General features: G+C 33.8%; 1 protein-coding gene across 5 annotated transcripts in view; it reads left to right on the forward strand.

Annotated features, from left to right (window-relative positions):
• Positions 1 to 20,274, forward strand: part of LOC120778539 (potassium voltage-gated channel protein Shab) — a 223,526-nt gene that overhangs the window by 196,702 nt on the left and 6,550 nt on the right. For 3 of the 5 annotated variants that reach the window (XM_040110382.1, XM_040110383.1, XM_040110384.1), the window contains exon 9: positions 7,012 to 7,125. In XM_040110382.1, the coding sequence (XP_039966316.1) occupies positions 7,012 to 7,125 (114 nt within the window). Of the gene's footprint in view, positions 1 to 7,011; positions 7,126 to 12,805; positions 12,949 to 16,232; positions 16,983 to 20,274 lie in introns of those variants that run through there. The other 2 variants (XM_040110387.1, XM_040110385.1) reach the window with 2 other exon arrangements.

Raw genomic sequence — 20,274 nt, forward strand, 5'->3', positions numbered from 1 at the left:
TAACTATTTATATATAAATATAATCTTACATCTGTCTCGATTAGTTTTAAGAGTATAAAAATTTAATAATTATGACGTAATCCAAACATAGTTCAATAGTTGCTCCCATTTCTAAAGTGCCACTTTTACCAGCCGCTTATACCCTTATATTTATCCTTAATCATCAAATCACCATGTAATATCATATGATTATTTCCTAGTAGTTATTGTGACATGATGCGATTCTCATGAAAGTATGAACATTGCCTTAAAAATAGGCTTCTTTGAGCCAATTTAAGCATGTTTAAGTTTGACTAATTGTCCCTTTTCCATGTTATAAGACTTGTTTATGTTTAATATCCCACTTACTTTTTGGGCAAAAATGAAAACTGTTACAGTGATCGGATTTAGTTTAAATATACGCCGTTTCGTTCGATAATCTGTTTCCATTTAGACAGCAACTTCATAATACCCCCCACGTAGAAGCCCCCCTCCACTTAACACCAACAAGGGCATTCGCCATGGACAGGAACAGCTGGTAATCACCTTGCGCTATGTGCGGGCTATATGGTGGATGCGATAAAACTTCTCATCCAAACTTCCGTAGCTTCTGACGAGTCATCAACGAAGTGTGTGGTCTGGCGTTGTCCTAGTGGAACACTACATCCTTCCTATTGGCCAATTCTGGACGCTTCTGGTCGATCGCCTGCTTTAAGCGGTCCAGTTGTTCGCAGTAGATGGTAGAATTAAGCGTTTGACCATATGGGAGCAACTCATACTGGATTAGCAAAACCTTCCTGGCCGTCAATCTCGGCTTGACCACTGTTTGGGACGATTCACCGGCTTTCGACCACAACCGTTTTCACTTGATATTGTCGTATGTGATCCATTTTTCGTCGCCAGTCACCATCCGCTTCAAAACTGGGTTGAGTTCGTTCCGTTTCAGCAGCATATCGCAGGCGATGGTTCGGTCCAGCTTTTTTGTGTATCCAGCCTTCTGCAGATGGTTTAAAATGGTTTGGTCACTAACTCCCATCTTCTGACCGATGTCACGAGATGCCACATGTCGGTCTAATTCGATGTTTTCCATGATTTGATCGGTATTTGTTGTCACAGGTCTTCCGCCGGCTGGCTTATCCATGGAGTCGTTTTCACCCGCTCTGAATCATCGAAACCATTCCTCCGCAGTTGGAAGTGATAGAGTATCATGCCCCAAAACACCATTAATCTCACGGAACGTTTCTCTAGAGTATTTGCCTTTAACGAAGGAAAACTTTAAAATAGCGTGAATTACGGCGTTAGTGAACTCCATGTTTACACGCCTATAACTGTTGAACGCAATATCCAAAGCGGAAGGGAGATATTTTCCCACCTAATATTTTTACAATTATCACGGACTCCCGTGTCATCAATGAAACCAGGCTTAGGTGGGCTTATTTTGAAATATGGTTATATTTCATATGAGAATTGCCATTACTTTTGATTATCAAACAGAAAATGTTAATTAATCAATTATCAAATAGGGTTTTCATAATCAATAACGTTCTTTTATTATTCAATGTCATTATAAATATACAGCCTCTGCAAATTTCACTTGATAAATGAAATAAAATTTCTGCGATTATTAAATTTTATTAATAAGTGGCATAAAACGCCACTAGTCGCTTAAGAGCTATTATTATAAAATTTTAAGCGCTTAAATGACGTAAACGGAAGCTTAAAAGACATGTCTAAGCATTTCACCGTTACAGCCTTAAGATCCCACAAATTGTTGCACGCGGCCGAAAGGATTTGTCATACTACATATACTAGTACATAAATATATTAGGGTGTCCATTATTTCAATGGAAGTTTCAGCTTTTGTCCTGAAATAAAGATCCAGAGTAAACGAGCTCTTTATTTTCAACTCAATCCGTGCCTAAGTCATTTTACTTTTCCCAAATATTTAACATGGAATTTTTGATATTTTGCATTAATCGTCTTCGAAGAAGTCATATTCTAACACAAAATTATCCGCTCTGCAAATAGGGTATAGTGCCCCATTCTGTAACTCAATTCGAAGAAAAAGTCTCGAATTTGGATTTTTGTATTCGGTAACTCGATTTTCGCATTTTCAATACTATTTTCGAATAAAATATTCGTTTGCTTTTGAGTTGTAGAATACAAAAGCGAACAATATAAATATTCCGGCACAAGGTTGTACAACTTTCGCATAATTACAAGAGAGATTCGAATTTCGAATAGAATACATTTGCGAATCGAAATACAGCATAGGACCCCTAAATAAGATTTTTTATAAAAATATTTCGTAAAAGTTATATGCAGTTGAAGTTATGCATCAAATGACCTGAACATTGATACAAGTGCCTCATAAATCCTATGTTGCTCATACGTCATGTTGTACTGTATGAACATAATACATTTGATGCATATTTTCAACTGGGTATAATTAGTAAATGAATGTTTTTCCTAAAAAAATCATTAAAATCTTATTCGTAGAGCAAAACTTTTTGTTTCGAATAGTACTTTTTCAAAGTTGTAGATTTTTTAATAAAATTTATGAGAAAAAAATTTGCCTTAAATAATCAATTTTCAATCGTTAGTATCTTTTAAAGGTTTATTTTTGCAAGAAAATCGTTAAGGCTTTTTATAGAGCATAATATTTTCTACAAAATCCAGGAAATGAGATATTTTTTAATATAGTGGTAAGCGCAATTTGAATACTCTGTCTGAATATAAAGCAAAAAAACTAACTGTAAGGCGAGGATATTCCCGTTAAAATTAAGTCTTCATATTTGATTATACTTTATTTGTATTAAAGGTGTCTAAGAGCCTATTTTTCAACCACCCTTATACATCTGTGTTAGTTTGTTTTATGTGTGGGCTACATAAAGCTTGAGCACAAGGATGTAAAATTTTTCAAGCAAAAGTGCTGAGCTATGTGCTCACAGAGATGCACGCAATTGCAATCATGCAATGAAAATGTTGCACAAAGCAACAAACGAAACAATTGCAGATGCTGCGCCTTGGGTGATTTTCCGTGCCGCGTTCGTGTGTATAAATACCTACATAAGCACTTATATGTAACTTATATGAGTTGCTAAAGCGCAGTAGAGATTTGGTGGTTCAGACTGGTTTATTTTCAAGAAACATAAAGACTAGTTCGTAGTGGAAAAAAATTATTATTGTAAAACCCGGAAGTTTGAGAAATGGCTAGGTAAAAATCAACCTCTAACAGATCAGATAAAAAGAATAGTAACAATATATAATATTTGCTAACCCTTTAAATCGATCAGTATCTCTATCTACAAAAAGAAATTTCTGTTGAACATTTGAAGTCTAATTTAAAACTTAATTTTTTATTCCCAAATAGGCACCATAACTTTCTCTTACGAACGCATTTCTCATAATCATAATTCCGAGATATTCGCACCACTGGTCCAAGAATACAATTAATATTTGCAAGATTTGCTACCAGGTCAATTAGAGTTACCATTTTGCGTCTGCGAAAACACATGACTACATTATTATACGCCTATGTTATACATATGTAGGTATGTATATATATACTATATGTATATATAGTACAAGCACGTATATCTACAGTAACATAGGCGTATAAATAATCGCTTAGCAGACGGATGTGGAAAGCGCTTTAATCGTCTCAGTTTCGTGGCCTGCAATATGAGCCAAATCCACTAACGGAAAAGATAAACGAAAAACTTGACTTAAATTAGACTTCTTGAAATAAATTGTTTAAGTTAGCGTTATTTATTGTTTCCTTTCCTCTTCGTATATTTGTTGAAGATTAAGTCAAGAGCAGTAGCAAGAACGTTTAGTCGAAAAACGTCCCTAAAAATGCAATTTTTATTATTTGTAGCTTATTTCACTTACTTTGTTAAATAGAAGTATATTTCAAATATTAAAAGGGATATCTTGTTCTTCTTTTTCAACGTAAACAGAACTTACGCTGATACAGTCGCGTTAACAACAATACGCCAGTCTTTTCTTTTTTTCGCTATTTGGCGCCAATTGGAGATTCCAAGTGCAGCCAGTTTCTTCTTCACCTGGTCTCTCCAACGGAAAGGAGGTGTTCCTATTCCTCTGCTTCCACCGGCAGGTATTGAAGCGAAAACCTTCTAAGCTGTCGCTGTCTCTTGATTCGCTAAACTATGTCAATGTCGACATCTAATTCGTACAGCTCATCGCTCCACCGACTGAGGTACTCGCCGTTGCCAATGCGCATAGGACCATAAATTCGCAAAATTTTCTTTCGAACACTCCTTTAACCGACTGATCAGAGGTTGTCAATGTCCATGCCTCCGCACCATATAGCAGAACGAGAATGATTAGGAACTTGTAGAGTTTGGTCTTTGTTCGCCGAGAGAGGACTTTACTTTTCAATAGCCTACTCAGTCAAAAGTGGCACACTTGATTTCAAGCCAGGTATTGATGTTGGTGTTGATGCTGGTTTCAAAGGCGCCTTAAAATCGACAGAGAGGAGAAATCGATCTTTTTTTCACTAGCCTTTTTCAAGATTTGGCCCATGACGAAAATCTGGTCGATTGTAGATTTTCCAGATCTAAAGCCGCACTGACATGGTCCAATCAATTTGTTGATAAAACCTTATATGCGATGTTGAGAAGGCCGTGGGATACCACGGTAGTTGGCGCAGATTGTGGAGTCCGCCTTTTTATGGATTGGGCATAGCACACTTAAATTCCAATCGTTTGGCATGCTTTCGTCCGACCATATTTTAGAAAGAAGCTGATGCATGTTCCTTATCCATTCATTGCCACCGTGTTTGAATAGCTCGGCCGGCAATTCATCGACCCTCGCCGCTTTGTTGTTCTTCAGACGGGTAATTGCTATCCGAATTTCTTCATGGTCGGACAGTGGAACGTCTGCTCCATCGCCATCGATTGGGGAATCAGGTTCACCACCTCATGGTATCATGCTTTCGCTGCAATTCAGCAGGCTGGAGAAGTCTTCCCTTCATAATTTCAATATGTTCTGGGCATCAGTCACTAGATCACCTCTGGAGATTCTACAAGAGAACGCTCCGGTCTTGAAATCTTCTGTTATCGCCGCTTATTTTCGTAGAATTTTCGAGCATTACCCCTGTCGGACTGCTTATCAAGCTCTTCGTACTCACGCATTTCGGCCTTTCTTATTCTTGTCTGCAAATACGTCTTGCTTCCCTCTTCAGCTCTCAGTATCTATCCCATCCCGCACGTGTAGTGGTCTATTGTAACGTTGCGAGATAGGCAGTATGTTTCTTCTCAACTCCGACGCGGCATTCCTCATCGTACCAGGTGTTCTTTTACTTTCTCTGAAAACTAATGGGTTCGTTTGCAGCTGTACGAAAGGGGCTTGAAATTCCGTCCCGCAGTTCCCTTATATCGAGTTATTAATGAGAGCTCTCAGAGAGTAGGAGTGCAAGTCTAGCAGAAAATCGTTCGGCTGTCAGTTGTGTTTGCAGCTTCTCTAGGTCGAACCTTGGTAGTGTTTGTTGATAGGCGTTTTTTGCTGCAGACGCGGATGCGTATCTTGGCTGCAACAAGATAGTGGTCCAAGTCAGTGCTAGGACCTCGGAACGTACGCACGTCTAAAACACTGGAGACATGTCTTCCGTCTATCACAACTTCATTTGGGGATGTTTTATCATGGAGGCTGAATTTACCGACCGTTGTACCACCCTGGCGTTAAAGTCGTCAAGCACGATTTTGATATCATGGCGGGGGTGCCTCTGATAGGTACGATCCAAGCGCTCAGAGAAGACATCTTTGGTCACATCTTCCTTCTTTTCCGTCGGGGCGTGGACGCAAATCGGCGATATGTTGAATCAAAACATCCATCGCTCAAATAGAAATGTATACACTTCTTGTTGAGGTTATATCTAAAAACAAAGCAGTTAGATTCTATTCTAAGGTCACACTGTCATAAAAACTAGAGGAACTTTTCTCTTATCTTCATAGTTTTCAACGTTTGGGTAACGAAAATTAACTGATTTTGCAAATTAAGCACTAAATCTGTTCGAATAACATAGTCATACATATATAATTGTAAAATTTTTCTTCTTCTCCTTTATGTATACTAAATGTTATACACATTAATAATATATGTAAGCCTACACATGCATTTTAAGACTATCTTATAACTCTTATAAGACATGCTAACTTTGCTCACACATTCGCTAATACATGCAAATATATAGCACTCACACAAAGCTAATATTTACCGTTAATTATTATATATGTTAATTAACAATTTTCATAGTCTACTCATTATAATAGTATGTATGTATTTGCACCGCCGCTTTAAACTAACATGTTTGAACTCTCTTAACATAAACTCTTCAACCGCTTCACTACGCACGCCTTAACGCACAAGCACTGTCACAATTTATTAAACACGTGTGTTCATGCACAGCCAGTAGTAAGTATGTATGTATATAAGTCGCGTTGCCACTACTCAGCCACTTTCTAGTCACCACTTGCCGTCGGCATGCTGCTAAAAACTGATTAAAATGCCACGAATGTGATAGCACCGCACGCAGCGCTAACACTTTTCTTAATATATTTACTCATACTTACTCTAAATATATTTGTAAATATTCCTGCACGCACCATATCTCTCTCTCTAGCACCATCTTATGCATTTAAGTTTACTCTTTAAATATTTGAGCTGCTGCTTGGCATGCGAATAGCTGACTACTTTAGCGTTTCTGTTTTCTTCAACACTTGAGATTTGTAATTTTCCACTCTAACCCCAAATCCCATCACCCACAAATACCGCCTTAATCCTTAACCACAACAATAACGTCCAAAGCCCGTCCAACATTCCACATCCAATGCCAAATAAAAAAAGACTAGCCATCAACTGTTATCCCACCACTTGTGTAATTGCGTCCAACTATTCCAACAAAATAACCCAAACAAAAAACAACAAACATAAAATATTAGCAAAAAACTATAATTAAGTGCAATGAAAGCGAAAAACAAAAACAAATCGTTATTCACAATTTTATAGGAAGTGGCCGAGCTGCGACGTCAGGTGGCACTCGAGAATTTACAAAACCAAAGAATGGATAATCTGGAGCAGGATGTACCTGTGGAATTTGAATGCTGTTTTTGCACAACGAAGGTATTTTCTTTTTATTCACTTATTATTATTATTAATCAACAAATCATATTAAAATTACTTTGTAAATACACTCACCAACATAAGCCAGTAATCTAATTTGAAGCAGAAGCTTAAGCTGAAATAAAGCTGTACTTAAATTAATTGGAAATGCATGCTTGTTTATTAATATTTTTTTTGTTTGTAATTTTTAAAAAGTAATCATTAGTCATTATATTATTATTTTATTGCCAATTATGCATTTGTGGTAAGCACTTTTTACTCGTATTCTGACATTTCGCCGTTGTTTGCATCGTGTTTTACTGCTATTTTTTGTTTATACATAATAAAAAAAATCTGTTTTGCACTGTATCAAAATTAAAGCCACTAAATCCATAATTCAAACATCATTTTACTGTATGCTGGTCAAATATGTTAACCCTTAATGAGACGCGTGGGGATAGAAATAATTTAGTTTAAAAATATAGTTGCATATTTATTTGTTCTAGTCTAGAGGCCCAAATTTCGAGCGTTTTTTGACAAAAAATAGTAAGACTTTGTTCATACTTAACTTTCTTCATTTATTCATCAAAGTCTATATCGTCCTCCTCAAAGTAATCCCACTTCTGCCAAGGTTTATTCCTAATCTCGAAACAGTTGTTAAAGTCAATTTCCGGAGCTACATCAAGCGAATAGAGATTTAATTTTAAAATTTATTTTTCAAAATGTCAACTTTTTTACCAATCCTCGAAACTCTTCTTAAAGTAAATTTCCAGAATAGCCTTAAATGCGCAAAACGATTCACGTTTAATGCCTTCAATTGACTCAAAACGGTTTCCCCGACACGATCGCCTGAGATTGCTGAAAAGTCAGAAGTAACAAGGAGCTAAATAGAGCCACTATATTGGTTGAAAATTGGCGAAGAATCAATGCAGTGTGCGACGGTGCGTTATCGTGGTGCAAATACCAAGAGTGTTCGACCCATAATTTCGGTATCTTTTTACGAATAACTTCGCGCAAACGACGCATAACACTCAAATCGTATTCCTTGTTGACAGTTTGACCAGTCGGAAGATATCGGAGTGCACCTCAACTCCATAAGCGAAAAAAAACTGTCAACACGACCTTTATTTTTGACCTGCTTTCACATGATGTTTTCCGCTTCGGCTCACCTTTGCCACGATATTTGGCCGATTGCTCACCTGTCCAGGTCGTAAGTATAGATCAAAGACTCATCGCCAGTAATAATACGTTTCATGACATCCTGGTTGACGAAAAGTACTGTTTCATAGACGTTAATGCGACGCTGTTTTTGGAAAATATTTTTTGATTTTGCTTTCACTTATTTTAGGCCCAATGATCTTTCAAAATGAATTTCACTGATCCAACGATGCCAGTATGATCTCTGACTGTTAATCGTCAATATTCAAACCCAAACTCCTTTATTTTGTTGACGCGTTGATCATCAATTGGTGTTGATGGATGTTCTGGCGTGGTTTAACGTCAACGCGTTCTTGACCCACTTTGAATAATTTGTAGCAATCAAAAACACTTGCTCGCAACAAACAACTATCACCGAAGGAACTTCTTTGTTGAATAATTTCACTCAATGTAAAAGTCGACGAATGCACTTTTCGTACTTCAGAAATGCAAGCGTATACTTAACATTAATGATTATATTGATGTCACATTCGGCACAGATCTCACTGACAGTCATACTAACCTAAAAAAAAGTATTTCTACTAATGTGTAATCGCGCGTTATTTAAATTTAAAAGTCTTACTATTTTTTGCCCACTGTAGTAGATAGTAATGTTTCCAACCGTTTTTCTAACATTATCGTAAGAAACTGCAAAATTAAAGAAACAGTTTCATAAAATGGCAGCTACTCACAAATCGAAATAAAATATTACAAATTCAAAATTGTCAGTCTTCATTGATTCACGTAATAGAGAGATATTTTTAAAATATTCATATTTGATTTGATTCTGATATAATGACGACCGCTTCCCAAAAATTTGTTTCAAGAAAAACGACACTAAAACGACCACAATTTCAAAAATTTTAAAATTGGTTTTCTACGATTTTTTTCTACCTTCAAATATCAATATACAAATACTAAAATAAATATTTTTGGATTGTATTACTTTCTTGCAAACGCTTCTTATCCGGGCTTTGGATTCTTTCAGACTCCATTCGTCAAAGTAGAGTTAACATATTCGACCGGCTCCGCTATCAGCATCATTAACTTTTTTTTAATTTATCAGTATAATTTTAATTCATTACTTTTCTTTGATTGGCGCACCACAGCACTTGAATTTACTCCTAACTTTGGTTGGTAATCAATTGGCTGTACACGTTTTTGACGTTTGAAAACAAAATATCATTTTGATTTTTTTAAACTTCGGAAATGAAAGCCATTGTAGCGTAATTTCAAAAAGTTGTCTCGTAGTTTTAGCAGTTATATAGCTTAATATAGTTTTACCAAATATTTAATTAACGGTTGGTGTACACAAACTTTTCACTGTTTATTAAAAAAATTTTAACTTGATTTTTAATAACATAAATTTCAGATTTTTTTATTTATAATAATAGAAGCATAAACTAAAGCAGATCATAACTTCAGAATTTTTTGTTTACAAGTATAATACTTGAGACATAAAACTTAAGTAAACCATTAAATTTCTAACAATTTGTTTTTGAATTTTTTCATTATACAAATAATAGTAAAAATATATAGCCATATATCTGCGTCATTAGAAAAAAAGTTTTATTTAAATTAAAATAAAAATAATAAATTCTGACTACATAAAAATGTTTTTAAGATAAGTAAGAAAAAAACTTATAAGTTTCAAATACAATCTTATAATTTTTTTAAACATTGTCTTTATTATTTTTCAGTATAATATACATATAGTAAATACGTTTACTTAAGACTGCCAAAAAAAAGCTTTATGAGCATTATTAGTAGTTGGAGATTTTAGTGAACTATTTTTTTTACAAAATTTGTTATATGAGAATAAATACTGTACATAATTTTTAAAATTTGCCAGACGTTAGCCCAACTATAAAATTTCCAAAGCACTTAGTACAGAAAACAGAGTGAACTCTTGAAAATTTGCACTATTTAAAGAAAACATTTTTTAAGTGTTTAATAATCTGGCTTTTAAAAAATTCATTTCGAGTTATAAACACACTACACTTACTTCGTTGTAGCGAACATGAAATGTTACTTATACGCCCTGAAGTATATTTCATTATAATATTTCAGTTAGATATTAATGGGGTAAAGTTCGAATAATTTTAAACCAGTTGATGGTAATCTTCCTTATGCAAAATGAATTTTAAAGACACTTCGTTTCACATTTTACATTGTGACAAAAAAGTACTCGGAAATTGTAAATACAAAAATTATCAATTATTCATCAATATTTATTTTGTCGCCTTCAAATAAATCGTCACCAGACGTAATATTTTTATGCCAACGATTTTCCAGTCCTCGAAACAATTTTCATAAACACTTTATGGGATGGCCTTCAAATCAGCTCCTTCAGCGAATTTTGTTTTGCTATTGTGATCAAATTGAAAAGTGATTTTTTAATTTATACATACTTCGCGTGTTCTTCGAATCGGTAAATTTTTTTTTCTGTAAGTTGGTAGTACTGTTAGTGACATCTATGCTAAATGAAATGAATTTATTATTATTATACTATTATTTATTATGACTAGAAAATTCGTTGGCATAAGTGTATTGCAGAGGGAGGGAATTACTTTGAAGAGAATGAAATGGACAAAATTCACCTTTTAATTTGATCACAGTAGGATTGACTGAAAACGAGTTCCACGGAGCGGCAATTTCAGTTTGGAGAAAAAGAAAAAAAACACGGTGCCAAGTCTGGTGAATACGCTGGTTGATCGATAGTATTTAATGCGTTTTTGGCTTTAAATTCGGTTACAATCGTGGCTCGATGGGAAAAATTTCATCTTTGTCGGAACGAGTCGAGCAAGAACGCGTTTCATACCCAAAATATTCACCAAAATCATTCACGGAACCGCGAAAGATGTCGAGTTCACTTGCTATCCCTCTTCCACTTTCCTGACGATTTTCAAGCACCATATCCTTCACTTTTTTAACATTTTCATCATTTGAGAGTTCGTCCAGAAGGAGACGTGTCTTCAACGATCTCTCGATCGTCTTTGAAGGCTTTGTATCACTCGTAAGTTTGTGTTTTTGATAAAGCTAAATCACCGTAAGCCTTTTCAAACATTTGAATGATTCAAGATACTTAAATTGGTTAGAAATAGAAAATTTGAGAAAAAATCTGTTCGATATTTTTATCTATTGTAAAAATCGCAACGCACTACTGATGTGTGCCGACTTAAGCAGCTGCTGTAAACAAACTGGTTGCCAGATCGCGCTCATATTTGCCATTGTAATTAAGGACTGTTCTACCAATTTAGCAAAGTATATATTTTTTTTAAAATTTCATTACAATTTCCATGTGCTTTTTTGTCACAAAGTATATTCGATCCACTTTGCTTTAGCAAAAGTATACTTGTAGTTCTATCATAATCACAGCCATGCTTTTATACCACAGTTGCTAATGTTGAATTTTATTTCGATTTTGTTGCGTTGAGCAATTACTGAAAATCCAGAATCTGGCATATTTTAGTCAAATTGTGGTCATGATCGATTGGTAATTCTAACATCGTAATTCGAATATATGTACATTTTCTATCATAACCTTATTCTAATAAGAAATATTAATGAAACTACCTGCTCTTCCTAAACAGCGAAGTTCTTCAAATTTCGCAAAAATCAGACATTTTATTATTAATTTTAAAATATTGGATTTACATTTTTTACTTTTACGAAATTGAACAAGAAACAGCTGATGTATGAAATTTGTGCCATGAAAATTCAAGATGCAAACTCTTAAAAATTTGGGAAATGGACAAAATTAAATCAAAAACTACGCTCTCACACCATGATTTCGCTCCTTATAACGCTTTTTGTGAAGGAGAACAGAAAAGACAACCGAAAATATCACTTTCAACTTCCAAAAGTGGTATTTATTCGTTACTCTCAATACGGAGCTCTACACCGTATAAATCATAAAAGTAAACTACCAAAACTATGATAAATTCCTAGTCTGGTGAACAAGTCTTCGTGGAATTACTTCGTATTGCATTGACTCTTCTTCTTTATGGCCGTCCCACAGTTCTCTTATATGAAAAGTATTGCATTGACTACTGTAAATATATAAATATCATATAAATAGTTAGTAAAACATAAGAACATGCCACTTATAAATACCGCCATCAAGTAATTCGCTGTACAGTGTTCGATGTAATGCCGCCTGAATTATTCATCGTTTATTAATTCTTGAATATTTCTGAATATGCCTATATGATTTGCAGACTATCGATACAAGCTTACCCCAAAATCTGCGTACATTTGTATTGAGCGATACACTTAAGGATCGTACACATGAGTTTTGCATTGAATAGGTACCGGCTCGCAAGCAAAGTAAAGTACAGAAAGTCATAGTAACTCATTGGTAAAGTTTGAAATGTAGTTAATATTTGGTTATGTCATTATTGTGTGCAAATCACATACATGTATGTATGTATATAGATATTTTATTAAAAAAAAATAACTGTTCGAAAATGTTTTTAAAATAAATTTGATTGTAAACTTGCAGAACCGCGTTTGTGTATTTCACGGCCGAGGCTACACGATGCAAAGGTTAGCGAGACCACCGCCTTCGCCAAAGAATTTTTACGCGCTCAAGCGTATGATTGAAACAGGCGAGGTCAATCTCTACTACATTTAGGCGAAGTTATGGTAAAATGCAATAATTCTCGCTTTGGAATAAAAAAGTTTTTCGAAATTGTAGATTTGTCAAGTTTTTATTTATTTTTTGATTTGTATTGTATGTAGTATTTTCCTGAGTAGATATTTTTTAGTAAGCTCAAAGCTCGAAAAATGTAAATTTTGCGTTTTGTTCTCACAGGATTTTTTGAAGTAAGGCCATAATATTGTAGAGGGTCGAAAAAATTGTTCAAAATTAAGGTTTACACGAAGCCTTTTTTCTTAGCATCTATGTTGTACATAATTACAGCAAAATAATTCTCAGGCCATGGAAACAATGACAAAAAAATTGCTAATCTTTTCTTAGTGTACCAAGCTTATCCAGGAAATTTCTATTCTACACAGCAAGTATTCGCCAAAGTCAGTTTACTGAAAAAAAGGAAAACATTTCACTCAATCGAGAATGCCGTGTTGGAATCAAGCAGCTTTTTTGATGATCTCGAAGACTCACACTATCGAACTGGTATTAAAATTTGGAAAATACTCAAGATGGAGCAAAATGTTCATTCAAAAATATGTTTTTAAGCTACTGACTTTTCAGGCACGTAGTATTTCGCTTATGATCCAACTCTCGATGCGTAAATATATCCACAAAACTCAGCAATGACTATTTGTTTCAAAGTGGTCCGTATCACCATAGATAATAACCAATAATATAACTCTGTCATCAGAAATCTCTACTAATGAAGTGATTCAAATGTCAAACAGTTGTCAAAATTTGAGAGCGGGTTTAACAGTTATCCCTCTAGGGGCTTCTAGACCTCTAAAAAACAACTATTTTTTGATAGTTATGCAGCCAGTTTCAAACAAACGTTACAAAAACCACATGTGTTTCATTTCATTGGTGGTATTTCTAATTTGAGCTTTGCATTATTCAAAGTATTGTCCATGTGAAGCTACAACATTTTCACGTATTTCTGGTAATTTGTAGATTCCATACCAAATGAACTGTGCCGGCATTGCGGCCCAGAATCAAGCCAATTTTTGATACCCTATTCTGTTATGAACCGCAACCTAGTGATGGCGTTCTGCATGGACCGGAACAATTAGAAGTTAGAATGGACAAAGTCTGGGCTCAAAGTCAGCGTTTTCGCAGTAGTTTTTAACTGAACTTACAACATGAGGACGAGCGTTATAATAATAGAAAATTATTGCTCGTGTTTAGTCGCAAATTCCGGGTATTTTGCGAAAGTGGCTCGCTCCAATTTGATGAGTTGTTGTCGGTAGCGTTCCCTATTATTGCTTTCACTTGGTTTTAGAATCTTATAATTTAGTACAGTAAGCTCTTTTGATGCCACCAAATAAAGAAAGAAAGGCTGTGCCATTGATTTGACACATTGGCCAAACTTCACATAGCATTTTTTGCATGTACATAGGTTTGTTGTAATGAACCATTTGTGTTAACCAGTAACAATCCGAAAGCAAAAACAACTTATTTTGTAGTGTTCAAGTTTCTGACACACAAAATTGTCTTTCAACGTCGTTTGGACTCAATTCACCAAATCTTCTTACTTTTTTATGTATCCGGGAGCCTTTTGAAATTATCACGTTGGGAACGTTTTGAAATTATCACTTATGGGACTAGGAAAGATTCTTCGAGCTCTGGCAACAATCTTCATGGATAACGCTACCAGTTCCTCATCTAAAAATTTGTTTTACCGCCTAGGAAGTTCTTCCAAACCAAACTTACAATTTTTAAATCATACAAACCACTTTTGGCACGTTCGTTCTGATAGCGCATGTTCACTATAAGATTCCACCGAAATATGATAACTTTCAGCTGTGGTTTTCTCCAAATTAAGGAGTTATATACAGTTAGAAGACCGAAAAAAAACGTATTTTCCAGAATTTTTTCTAAGAAAACTTTTAAATTTATTAATACAAAATTTTTTACAAGTATAACGGTATTTTTTAACCTTATTGTAAGCCTTAGTATTAGTAAAAATATTTCTTTAGAAAGGAACTACAGCTGATCTCCGACAGCTCCTCTTACCATATCTCTCAACTGTACCCTTTGATATTAAAAATCCAAACAGATTTCGTTAAAATAATGTTAAATCTAGGAAAGCAAATCGAAGGAATATATAAAACTAAATTTTTTGACAAAATGGCGGTTTCTAAAAAAATCGGTTTTTAACCGAAATTTCGGCCTTAAATTGTTTAGAAAAAAATATTTATCGGTGAGAAAAAATCTTCGATTAATTACTAAAAAATATATTTAAAAAGCTCGTGTTAAATTTTGAGACTAATCGGCTTAGCCGTTTTCAAGTAATGTTGGTCACCGACTTTGAAAACACTATTTTGAGAAAAAAACGTTTAAAATTTGGAATGCACTTTGAAAGCACTCTGAACCGCCTTTACAAATTCGCGTGTAACTTCGAAAATATTCAATGGAACGTTATGAAATTTTCTATGTGTATTCTTAAATATATGCACATTAAGAAAATAAAATACAATAAATCGATTTTTTGAAAATTCAAACTGCATATAACGCCTTAAAGCAATGAACAAGAACTCTTCGAAGAAAACACTTCTTCACACAAAGTACGACTTATTTGCATAAAGAAAAAGTTGTTTTAAAAGTTTGACATATACAGAAAAAGACACACGTAGACAGTTGCTTTCCTACACATGTTCGGAATATTGGTAGGCGAATATAGTTATAGACCCAATCGATTTCACTTAGGCTCAGATAATAATTTGCATTCAGACAGAAAAACGCGCAAGTCACTATCAAATCACTGATCAATAGGATTTGATAAATTTTAAGTCTATATTTACTCTTCGTTATTAGGCATACCACTTTATCCTTAAGAAATCTATAAAAAGAGGTTTATTTATGTTACTCGATTTCGAATTAGTTTCGAGTGACTTCTTAAAAGATTCGCTACATAATTTCATACTACGTTTATAACTAAATATTATATACATATATACGTTATCCCATCTTCATCTGAATTGTTTTCTTTTTTCAAACACGCTTCCATTGCAACTTCTATATACAGTTACTTTTCTCGTTTCAAAGCCATTTTCTCATTCATGTGTCTACTCTAATACGCAATATGTGCCCATCTCTCATCTATGATATAAAAATATTTGTTTTTTGTTTTTGTTTTTAATTTTGATTTGCTTGAAAATTATTTCTAAAAAATAAACTGTTGTTTGTTCTATTCGTAATATAAATAATCGGTTTGATTTTCTACATTATTTCAATAATTATTTCAATTTTAATTTATTATATTTTTTTTCATTTAAAGGGCTATCCACGATGTCAAGGCGAATGTATACCATTACGTGCGAATAGCGTTTAAAATTTCACAAGAACAATAAATAATAAACAGACACAGTCAATAATTAGAAAAAAAATTACATACACATGCATACATATATTTACTTAGAAGCAACCAGACTAAGAGAAACAATTAAGTACAGTTAAATGGCCTTGAGAATTTTTCAAATAAACTGAACTCATACTCGATTTGTGTGGTTTTATGAAACACACATACAGACACATACATAAAAATATATACTTTAGAACCGCAGCGCATTTTTTATGTTTTTGTGTATGTTTTACCCAAATGCGAAAGAGAAAAAGAATTTTGACAACGAAAAATTGAAAAATTGAAAATTTTAAGAAATAAGCGAACACGTTAGAAGCAAATTGTTTGTATGTTGAAACTTGAGGGCGTACCACACGATATAAATGCAACCTAAAAGACATAGAAAACATTAAGAATTTGTTTTATTGAAAATTGTGAAAATTTGTGTGACAAAAATTACAACTAATTACTAACGAGTGAAATACAGTTAATGGAACAAAACGCTTTAAAAATAAGTTAATTTAGTTAAACTAAATGGAAATTAACTAATTCATAATTTTTATATTATTTAGTGTTAAATGTAGCCATTGCATGCATGCATACAAGTACAGTATCGGTTGAAATATTGGCATTTTATGATTTTATTTACAATTTTTAAGTACTATTTCGAGTATCTTATGAAAAAAAATGGAATAAATTGTGTTCGAATTTTTAATTAAAAAGTTGTTGATTTGCTTTGAAGTTAATTATTTTTTTTTATAAATTCTCCTTTTTATGAATTTTTCAGTGTATAGAAATCCGAATTTCGAGTTTCTACGTAAAATCTTATTTATTTAATTTTACGGTTTGTGATCCAAAGGTTAGTCCGTAAAATACCATTTTGAGCCAAACTGACATCAAAAAAACACATTTTTTACCCATTTTAGTACAAATCGTGAATATTTATTTTTAAATAAATAGATAGCTGAGGATAAATATAAACCAATACATGTTGGTGGCACTTGATCCAATTTTCCTTTCATTTCTTAGAAGCCTTGGTTGGGATGGCCTTCAGCGCTTTCAGCAAATCACAAAACAATTTTCAAGCGGAATTTCAGTTTCGGGTAACCAAATGACACAAAGATGGCCTGCTAGAATGCCGCATTGCATCTTCGTGGTGAAAATCCAGACACACTGCTCACAAATCGGGTCATTTACGACGAATTGCTTCTCATAGACTGCCTCAAAATGGCCAAGTAGAACTCCTTATTGATCGTTTTGCTCTGTGGAACGAGTTTACGGTAAACCACACCACAATAGTAAACGATAGTCCCCACCTTGATTTTGTATCGATTCTAACGGAGTTTTTCGATTTCGACCATCTTTAGAGCCCCATTTGCTAAATTTTGGCCGGTATTGAAGTAGTATTCGTAAACCCAGTTCTAATCACTAGTAATGATGCATTTGAGAGAGCTATGTTTTGAGTCGATCCATATTTCTTTAATTCTATCGAGTAAAATCCATGAATTGTTCTTTTACGATTACGGTCGCTTTCGACGGATGTTCTTAGATTAGAACCCCTTATTGACCGTTTGTCCTTTCAGAACACTTTCGTAAGCGCCAAATCTCGAATATCGAAAAAAAACTAAAACAGCTCGGCCTTATTCAACATTCGCAACGAAATTTGATTAGAAATACAAAACTTGGAACAAATTCTTTGTTCAACCATATGAAATAGAAGCCATGCAGAAATTTTATCAAAAATATAAACTCAAATTCAGATAGTTTCATAAAATCATAACCTCAGAGAGCCCATATCTAAATCAAATATCTAGTGATCTCTGGCCTATTAATAGCACGAAAAGTAGGAAAACAATATTAAATTAGGCCAGCGTTGCTGAATAGTTAGTTTAATAATTTTATAAAACTTCAAATTACTTTAATATTTCGGTATATACAGTTAAGCTGCTGCCTACCAAGCTCTGATTGGAACAAATCTCATAATGAATCAATTATATTTGATTATTTATTTAGAGGAGAAATGTCTCAATAATATTGTATATTTCATATAAACATATTGTGACAAATACAGTTGCTTAAGCAAAAACCGCTACTTAATCGATAATAAAAAACTTTTCTAACGCATTACTTTTCATAAAATTTCTATATTTTTTCACATTATACGAGTATATAAATATATTCCGATACAACATGTATGTATGTATGCATGCTTATTATAAAAATAATATTAAGGCGATGATGTGTCCAAAATATCATAACGGTATACGGTACTCTCGCTTAGCATAGAAGTTTAACATAACAAACACCTCAACACGCTTTTAAATATAATTTTTAAGTAACGGCAATTTATTTAATTTAATTTAATACTTTAATTGATTTGTAAATTAATATAAATTAAATATAATCAATACATGAAATTACGAAATAAATTATATATATTTTTTGTCAATTTACTTTTGAAAAAAAAAAAATTATGTTTACCATGCAACTCTGCACTGAAACAATATAAAATGGATTTTTTGTTTAAAATTGTTTTATTTTTTTTTTTACTTTCATCAAATGTTGGGAACGTCTGTAGTGTTTTATATGATTTTTCACTTTATTGAAAACTCTCAGTTCGAATGTTTCTGTTATCAGTTTGAATTCCAATTTATAGATTTATAGCGTTGCAGCAGTAGTTGTTTGTATTGAATTGTAGTTGTAGTGGCAGTTGTAATAGTTTTTTTTTAATAAAAACTTCTACTAAACCCAATTGGATGCGATGGACAAAATTTCAAATTGTCACATAAACAAAAACAAACATCAAATGATTTTACACATAAGCCATCTCAAAATTGACCACTGTTGAACGTACACCAATTCAATTAAATACAAAACTCATTTATAAAGCGGTAAGTACAAAACACGAATAAGTGAATTCTTTCTTTAATTTGCACTTTTTCTTATTTTTTGTTAATTTTTTAATTTTTTTTTTTTGATTTTAACAATATAAAAATATAACATGAGTAATATGAGTATAAAGGCAGATCCATTTCTAGGTTCCCTCATTTTTAAAGAGAAATACACAGAAACTTCAAATTTAATAGGGAATAATTATTGTCATTCGAAAGCACATTCTCTAACATTTATTTTTTGAAGTTTATCTCTTTCAAATGTTGGACGCGGCTACGTCTCAGATGGTTCATCCGTTAAGGCCAATTTTCGATGACTCGTTCGAGTATTTCGACTGGTAACTGGCGAATAACACGCCTGATGTTTTTTTTTGCAAGGTCTGAATCGAAGCGGGATTGTCCGCATAGACCTTAGACTGTACATATTCCTAGAGGAAAAAGTATGACGGTGTGATCATACGATCTTGGTGGCAAATTGACCGGCAAAAAGACGTGAAATGATCTGCTCACCGAAGTGTCCTCTCTATAAATACATTGATAAATGCGATGTGTGGAAAGTCGCGCCGTCATGTTGAAACCAAATGTCGCTGAGATCACAAGCTTCAATTTCAGATATCAAATAGTCGATTATCATAGCGCGTTAACGGTCGCCATAAGTTAAGATAAGATAAATAACTGAGGATCTATTATGCTCTCTCCTAAGTCACAACGACCCACTTAGTACAGAATAAAGCAAAATTCTAATATACTGCTAGATGCTACTGAGACGACGTGATTCTTATTTGGAAACATGGTTCCAAGGGGCTGACTACTATGCAGGCAACGAGCAGGTGTTCCGGAGTTTCAGGCTCCCTGTCGCAGAACTGACAGTTTGCACAATAGGCCCATATTCTATAAGTGCTTCTTAAGCTTACACTGGCCAGTGTATAAATTCACCTAGTTTGAGTTTGAGTTTGTCCGTAGGGAGGTTGATTACTTATTTAAACCTGCTGGGATTGTAACCCTCCCATTAGGAACTCGGCATGGAACATGTCTTGGAGTTGTTACCAATACCCCTCTCTGCCTACTCCTTATCCCTTACGCAGCAT

Source organism: Bactrocera tryoni, chromosome 5 (assembly GCF_016617805.1).
Source record: "Bactrocera tryoni isolate S06 chromosome 5, CSIRO_BtryS06_freeze2, whole genome shotgun sequence".
In the NCBI taxonomy this organism is placed as follows: domain Eukaryota; kingdom Metazoa; phylum Arthropoda; class Insecta; order Diptera; family Tephritidae; genus Bactrocera; species Bactrocera tryoni.